Below are 8943 nucleotides of genomic sequence, written 5' to 3'. Positions count from 1 at the left end.
GAGGTATCTTGTTACACCGGGCAGTGTTGTTTGTGAATGAGGCAGACTGTTGTTGTATTGTCATTTCATTTTTGCATATCATTCATTTGCCATCTACTGTACAATGAGCACCATGGGCACGCCAAAGCGATATATTCAATCCCATATCCATCTCCCTTATTTGTTTTCTAAGAGTTTAGTCTTCCAAATTATATTCAAAAAATTTCCCCTTTGAAAATGTTAGGTAGAGACCGGTTTTTACCAAGCGAATGGGATGTTTTTTCAACAAAACCTTATTCATTCGTAACTTGGCTCCTGAATCCAAAATCTCAACGTTTTCGCGAGGCCAAAAGCCTTCTTTACAAATCAAACCCTCGGTTTCTCGAATCATCCATCTCAAAAATCCGGATGACGACTCTCAAGCGCGCCGGTCGGGGAGCCCACAAGATTTCATTTCAAGCATAAAGCCCATTGCTTTATATGCATTTACAAAAGAACAATGCTACTGATACCGTATTTTGACACCGTATTTTTTATTTCATAGACACAAGTGTGATGGTCTCCACACAATGACACAAACACTTGTGTGGAGAGCCCGCCACCACCATTTTGATGCATTGATATATTGATCTGCATTAAGTTATTGTTTGGATTAATCGTCTCTTTCGGCTTTCATGCAGACTATTTTATATATATATCACGACTGACGAAAAATACCGTCTCACAACATTAAAAAATTAAGAAAATGTAAATGATTTGGTAGAGGTAAGTTCGCCACAACTTTCAAGTAAAAAGAAAAAGAAAAGGTATATAATATAACTGGGTAGTGGTTAATTAGATCACAATTCAGCCTACCTAGACTTTTCTTTTGTATGCTTTTACAAATCTGGTTTGGTTTTCTTCAGTGCATTATTTTTTATGGACCCAAAATTGGACCATTTGATGCATTGCTCCCATAGTCTATCCTGCTTTTATTTTCTTGTCTGGAGTTGGTGCTAATTGGCTCTTTCCTTTGGCTTTTATGTGTTCTATGTCACACAGCACTGAAAAGATTAAAAAAAAAGGTAAATAATTGGGTAGTGGTTAGTGGATCACAGTCGAAAAAAAAGAGGAAGATGTCTTCGGGCCATTTTACATTCAGCCTAAGCTTTCCAATAAACATAATTCCATTTTTGTGACTTTGAATAGATTTCTCACTTTATGATCAATCAAGCAATCTCGATTCGAGATAGATATTATTCAGTGCTTCTGGACACCACCACACCCCATACATTCTTCAACACATATGAAGTCAATACTATCTTGGATCCCGTACTAATGTGTGGTAGGAAAGAACCAGGCCAAGGGTACTAAATAATTCTTCCCTCAAGACTAAATAGAAATACTTTCCTTTCAGTAGCCATGTTACGAAAATCTAGCTGGGCTTCTTTGCCCTTATTTTAGGAGTAATTATTCAATACTTCCGAAGTATATGAACAGTATACTTTCTTCTCTCACATAACATGTGGGTCCCACATGTGTCTCCTATATGGGCCCCACATGTTATTTGAGAGGATGGAGTATACTGTTCATATACTCCGGGATTAAATAATTTTCGTACTTTTAGTATTTTGTTCAGAATTGGTAACAGTAAAGCGAATAAAAAAAAAAAAAAACATCGGTCTTACTCGAAGGTATATACTGATCAATAATACCAATACACGTCGGTACCTCATTTACAAAATGCAAATAAAATCAACTCTCTCTCTCTCTCTCTCTCTCTCTCTCTCTCTCTCTCTCTCTCCTGGAATTGCCATATCCCACAATTTTCTTTTGAGTCCCGGCCGGCCTTCTGTTTTTTTTTTTTTTGAAATGCATTTCTGGAATTTTTGAAATGCCCGGCCGGTCTTCTAATTATCTAGCAACACCCTAGAATTGCCATATCCCGCTATTCTCTTTAATTTGATTCCCGGCTGGCCTTCTAATCATCTAGCAACACAGAGACTGGGTTTCTGGCGACATCTTCATCATTTCGCTTAGTGACGTATAAGAAAAGAGGTACGCCGTAAGCCATGATACCCGAATGATCAAAAGTACTGTTACTTTTTTTAAAAAAAATTATGTTAGTGTAATTTTTTTTTGTAAGTTTTAGTGCATTCTTTTCCTGTTATAAGCTGCAGATATTCCACTTTTGTCTCCCGTGTCATAAACATTTTTGTTTCTTTGGATTCACTGGCTGGTTTTTAGAAATACCAACCCGAAATGATAGTCCCCAACGAAAAACGTTCAATTTTCTAATAAAAAATAACTCACTTTTATACACAATATTCCAAATTTCTTCAAACCAAATGAAAGATCACGACTAGTTCTTTAATTTTTTGTAAAAAAAAAATTTTTAAATTATGAACTAAAGTGCTTTATTTTTTATTTAAAAATTACACGTATTTTTGTAGGAGAATACTAAAATGGGATGGATGGAGTAATTTTTGAATAAATTTCTGTCAAACACTTAAAATCGATCCTTGTCTATCTATTTAATTTGCATGGATATATTTAAGGTAAATAGATAAATTTTGCCTCATATTTGAATCTAGTATAGTTTTATTAGAACTTTAAGAACAATAAAGGGATCTGTATATGCATGAAATAAATCTATCTAAACGACAAAAGGGATCTGTATATGCATGAAATAAATCTATCTAAACGACAGTTGATGATAATAAAATATAATTAGGAGGAGAAATTTCATTTGACAGAGAATTTCAAATTTTTTGACTTGAAGCAACAGTGCAGGAGATGAAAACAAAGTAGACTTTTTTTGGGTTTTGCTTTTCAAAACGGGAGTATTTGGTAAGACTTTAATGACTGCTGAAATTTTTATTTTTTTAAAAAATGGCAGCTCATTTATTTAGGAATAAAAAATACGAACAAATCATCATTTATTACATTTAGGAGCAAAGTGATTTTTAGCTTTCCACGAGAGACGTTTCTGATAGGTATGATATACTACTACACATAATTCCTTCCCAAATCATGCCTCAATTTATAAGCTTCTTTTGAATATTTTCCATACTCTGAAAAATTATCACCAAATGAAGAGTTCATTAACGAAAACGATTTTTTCATTTCTTTTTTTACAATTGTATTGGCCAATCAATTCGTACCACTTGTCACATTCACGGCCTTCCTCACAAAAGTACGTCCTCCTGCTATACTAATAGCGGGGCTCGTTTGAATGGGATATTGAGAAGGGGTATTAGTTTCCCCTCTCCTAAGACCGTAGGCCCAGGTTTATCACCTAGTTTGGCAACCAAAAAACGCAGGGGTATTAGGTTTTCCCCTTCTCCTCTTGTACCGGCTACCTCTTGTACCGGCTAATACCCCTGTGGGGGGATTATTTATTGATGGATTTTGGGGTGTTATTAGTTAATACCCCTGGATAAGGCCGAAATAATACTCATTCTCCTCCATTTTAACTACAAAACAACTTTATCCCCCCATTTTTATCCTTCCCATTTTATCCTTCATCCAAACCAAGTACTATTTTATCCCTCCATTTTTAATACCTTATCCAAATCAACTACTATTTAATCCTCTCTTCATAAACATCACATCAATGTGGGTCATTCTTTATTAACCAATACCCCTTACTATTTTATTTCCCCTTCATAAATAATATTTTTCAATCCTTATCCTGCATCCAAACGAGCCCGTACTGCAACAAGGACAATCTTGTATTTTAACAAGGGGAGTTTAGGGGAGTTTTAATCAAGTTTAATTTAAGTTTAAGTGAGAAAAAGAGTAAGGATCCACTGAAGATGTTCCAAGGCTAATCTTGTATTTTAACAAGGGGCTTTTAGGGGCCGGTTTGTGTTTGAGTCCTTGTTACGCAACAAGGACACGCTCCCCTAATTTAATTTCCTCTTAAGGATTCATCCTAGCTTGTGTATTGCCAAAACACCCTCAACTTTTTCTTCTTACCGTGAACTGAGCTCCCGCTAGTGCGATGGGTGAGCTCAGGCCGGATCTGGTCGGGTTTCATGCTAATCCATCATCTGACCCGAGCAGATCGAATGACCATTCTACAGATCCAATTTCGACAAGCGTTCCTTCGAAATGGCCGCACGCGCTCTTTGGATTTATAGTCGGTTTTGTTGGTTGGTCTTCTTACTGGAAAAATCGACTAAAAAATAATGAGTTTTACTAATGAATTTTGCGATCAAATTCTGCAAGTAATTCCTACGTTTTCCTTCCCTAAGTCGGAATTGAATAAACTCTTGGGGAACATATTCGAGGACCGGAATGATCGAAGTCTGGTGTATGCGCTCGTGTAAATATTTTCGCTCATTCGTTCAGAGTAAAAATTAATGGAACTCCTACAAATTTTTACCAAGTCCATACATACAAACCAACTCTGCAGGCACCAAAAGTAATGCACTGAAAATCCAGCTCTAATCCTGCTAGTTTGGAACCTTAAATGTCCCCAAGTGCTCATGACACCGTTCAAAAGAACTGTATCATCACAAGCATGTACCGGTAACAAAGAAGATTCAAGTTTTCAAAATATATTACCATGGTCTAATTTTTTACAGTAACACATAGAGTTTATGTACAAGCCATCACATGTACTCCCACTTATCAACATCAATTAAACCAAGTGAGAGGCTCGAATATCACACTTTTCAGCAAAATTAAGCAATGGCATTTTATTCCAAAAAAAATTAGAAAATGCATGTAATTAAGGTATGCGTTACTCACCAAAAATTAGCGTCTAACTTAGAACACGGCAGTTCGCTCCACATTACTTACCCCTAAACACATAATATACTGATAATATTAGTAAAGAATCCAACTCCAAAATTAATTAAGTTAGTGCTTTGGTACCAGTTCATAGCATTTCCCTTTTCCCCTTAACCTACAGAATTCAATTATTCATCTTGTCATCCAATTTTTTGTCTCTCACCTCACACACACGACACAACCACATGCCACAACACGAATCAAGCTTTTCTAGAACAAGTCCTGAGTTCTCTTTTAAAGAAAGAAAAAAAAAATTTCCTTGGCAAAAGAATTTTATTAACCTCTGAAAAGGAAACAAAGATTAAGGGAAATAAGGGCAAACAAGAGCTACCCGAGACCCAAAAGAGACGTTGGCAAGAAGCCAACAAAAGAAAAGAAACAACCCCGACACGCCAACACCTAAAAGGAAAACGGCACCAACACAACCCCCAAAAGGAAACTAGGAAAAGAGAACACCTCCACCAACAAGCAGGAAGACAGCTTAGAAACAAAATCAAACCCAAAAAAAAACAACAAAAACTAGGCCCTGCAGAAGACAACGGAGAAGAGCACCAAGGAATCTCATAGCTTATCGTGTTGATATACTTTTTGAATCTCACAGCTCACCCATTTTTTCTCTATTTGGCTTTCCGTTCTAAGAGATGAATGAATAGAATGGGAGGGAGAGGAGAAGGGATATATAAGAGGGTGCCACTTGGAATTTTAGATTTTCTAGATAAAAGAGATTTAAGTACGTTTATATACTACCTAGAGATACAAGTTCTCATACTAATGATGCATACCCTCCTTTTTCAGCAAATTGAAGACGAGAAACTGCAAGAAAAGGAACAAAGAAAGAAGAGATCGAGATAAAATGAATGTTGTGGACCAGATTGTGGGTAAAATCACAGAAGTAGCCATCACAAAGTGTTTCCGTCACATAGGCTATCTATGTCACTACAATGATAACGTTCAAAATCTAGAAGCCGAGACCAGAGGACTTGAAGTTGTGCTGGGAAGTATCAATAATGGTGCGGAGAGAGACCTACGCAACGCACAAGTCATCAAGCCTGATGTTGTAAAGTGGCAAAAGGATGCAGAGGAGATGCTAGATGAAGTCGCCACATTTCTAGCAAACAGAGAAAGATCAAACACTAAATGTCTCAATTTTGTGTGTCCGAATCTAAAGTGGCGTTACCGTCTAGGCAAGGAGTCCGAACGGAAGACAGCTGGTGTTATTAGTCTCAAAGGCCGTGGCACCATGTTTCGGCCAGTATTGTCAATGTCATACCCGGCACCTACACCAGTGTCCCCTCTCACAAATCACGACGATTTTGATTCAAGACAAGAGATCTTTAAGAGGATATTGGAGGTGCTAAAGGATCCTACAATTAAGATGATTGGCGTGCATGGAGCAGGTGGCGTTGGCAAGACGAGAATGGTGAAAGAGGTTCGCAGTCAAGTGAAGAGAGATGGGCTTTTTGATGATGTGGCTATTGCAGTTGTCTCCCGAAATCTAGATATTAAAAAGGTTCAAGGAGAGCTTGCAGCACAATTGGGACTAAATCTGGATGACCACGGAAGAGAAGATAGACTTTGACTAGACTGCATAATGGGAAGAAGAACCTTGTCATACTGGACGACGTTTGGAATCCACTTGACTTGGAGGAAATTGGAATTCCTACCGCAACAGACCACGGAAACAAGGAGGGTTGCTGCAAAGTTCTGGTAACATCCCGGAAGAACCCTTTCCAAATGATAACACCAAAAGCATCGACCAGAGTGTTTTTAATCCCAATTTTAAAAGAGAAGGAAGCACGGACCCTATTTATGAAGACAGCAGAAATTTCAGTCAACTCTGAGGAAGAAATGTCTTCTGTAGAAAAAGCAGTGTGTGACGAATGTGCAGGCTTGCCCGTTGCTATTCTTGCCGTTGCAAAAGCATTGAAAGGTAAAGAGAGCTACGCATGGCAAGATGCACTCACGCAACTGAAAAGCTGTAATTTTAACCAGATCGTAGACATAGACCCAAATTTGTTCTCTTCCTTGAAATTCAGCTACGATCATCTAGAACCTAGGGATGCACGTTCATGCTTCCTGCTTTGCTCTCTATTTCCAGAAGATGCTGAGATTTCAATTGACGATTTGGTGAGATATAGCTCTGGGATGAGGTTGCTTGGTGCAATTCACAGTACCCCACTTGAAGACGTAAGAAACAGAGTACTTACATTGGTTACATGCCTCAAGGCATCTTGTTTGCTGTTAGACGGCGAGGATGACAACACAGTCAAAATGCATGATGTAATACGAGATGTTGCTATATCAATAGGGAAAGATGAGAAGCAATATCTAGTGCAACATGATCTCAAAATGTGGCCAGAGGGAGGCACATATGAAGGCTATTCGGTAATCTCATTGATGTCTGAATATTTTCATGAGATTCCAAGAGAGTTGGGATGTAAAGAATTCCATACGTTGGTGTTGAGAAGCAAGGATTCCTCACTTCCGGACAGCTTTTTCAATGGGATGGAGACCAATCTCGAAGTCCTCGATCTGAGCGGCACGGCTATTGAAAGCCTCCCACTCTCACTTTCAAAGTTGGTTAAGTTGCGGATGTTATTTCTCCCAAATCGAATTAGAAACATATCTCTATTGGGGGAGTTAAAGAGCCTCGAAATACTTCGCCTTGATGGGATTGACAAGCTAGCACCAGAGATTAGACAGTTAACTTGTTTGAAGTTGCTAGATTTGGGAAATAATGAGGATGTGAAACTCAGAGTAATTCCACCAAATGTCCTATCTAATTTAACAAGGATGGAGGAATATGACAGAATATGCGGAGGGATTGTTTCTTCAAAAATTAGGACACAGACACATCGGGTACTCGTCGAATGGAAAATGTATTCGTATTCTTGAGGTATTTTATGATATAAAAGTTGAAAACATTTTTTCTATCCAATCAAGAACAATACTATCAAGATACAAATAAACGGTCCATGCATTAGAGATGGCAAATGGGCAGATTTGGACGGATTGAAACGGATCGCAGGTTGAATACGGGTTAATTATATGCGGGTTGGAACGGATCGGGGTTGAATATGGGTCAAGTCATGCCCAACTCTGCCCGACCCGACCCGATTCCTCTTCTTTTTTTCTTTTTTCTTTTTTTCTTTTTCCCTATTTCACCCAGTATGGGTTGAATATTGAATATGGTCGAAGAGCATTGCTCAATATTCTCATCGATATGTTCTTCTATTTTAACTACTCAAATCGCAACAGTTTTCCAAGAGATTATTAATTGCTAATTAACAAAGTAGTTCACACCAAATCAACAACCTTCGACCTCATTTCTAATTCAACCCATCGAGTTGAAAGAATCAGCTCTTTGGGATTGTAGCTACGCAAAAAAAATAACTAAGTATTACTAGAAGGCTACTACTGCAGCGTTTTTCTACAAAATGAAAATTTTTCCTGTTTTTTTCCCTGTTTCATATTTGTACATTGTTACGTAATTAGTAGGTCCAAGTTTGTATGCATAAAAGGGTTTTAGTTGGAATGGACACGTCACGTGAAGTAAGGAGGGGGCTTTGTTGTCTGGGTCTTTTTTCATTCCAACCCATTTTTTAACCCAACTAAACCCATGTAACCATGGGTTGTGGAATATGGGCGGGTTGGGTTGAATTATAAGTGGGCGGATTTGGGTGGGTTAAAAAATATCGGTTGAGATTGTCACCTCTGGTCTCCATATAAGTCTAGATGCATATATAATCCACGAAAATTTTCACTCTCCTTGGCATGTTCTAAAAGTGTCGCCAACGTGTCCTACGAGTATCCACAATATGTAAGAGTAAAAGATATAGCAATAAAATAAATGGACAAGTATTTAGGCAATTCCGACACGTGTCCGGAGAGTGTCTTGTCTTTGTTGTGTTCGTATCCGACACAATACATGAGGCCGGTAGACGTGTCCATGTTTCTTGGATTGGATTTCATTTAATTGGGTTTTAAAGCTCAGTTTTGTTTGGTTTGGTTATATATGTTGACTTACTTTATAATGCACATTGCACACCAGTAATCCACTTTTGTAATTTTAGCTAGCTGTGCAAATTGCAATAGAATCGGAAAGCACTTCCCTTATTTTGTTGAACATCAAACTGAATGAACATGTAACAATACGGGTTAAATATAGAATTAATTAAAAGTATT

At 37.8% G+C, this 8943-nt stretch overlaps 2 protein-coding genes across 4 annotated transcripts in view; both read left to right on the top strand.

Annotated features, from left to right (window-relative positions):
* Nucleotides 1-8943, top strand: part of LOC131330644 (probable disease resistance protein At4g27220) — a 33954-nt gene that overhangs the window by 24434 nt on the left and 577 nt on the right. The window lies entirely within an intron of this gene.
* LOC131328645 (probable disease resistance protein At4g27220) lies at nt 1688-7653 on the top strand. Its single transcript, XM_058361563.1, has 2 exons — nt 1688-2016; nt 5554-7653. The coding sequence occupies exon 2, from the start codon at nt 6493-6495 to the stop codon at nt 7651-7653; it is 1161 nt and encodes a 386-aa protein (XP_058217546.1). The 5' UTR covers nt 1688-2016; nt 5554-6492.

Source organism: Rhododendron vialii, chromosome 6a (assembly GCF_030253575.1).
Source record: "Rhododendron vialii isolate Sample 1 chromosome 6a, ASM3025357v1".
In the NCBI taxonomy this organism is placed as follows: Eukaryota; Viridiplantae; Streptophyta; class Magnoliopsida; order Ericales; family Ericaceae; genus Rhododendron; species Rhododendron vialii.
Note: the sequence above shows the minus strand (reverse complement) of the source record. Positions and strands in the feature narration are given on the sequence as shown.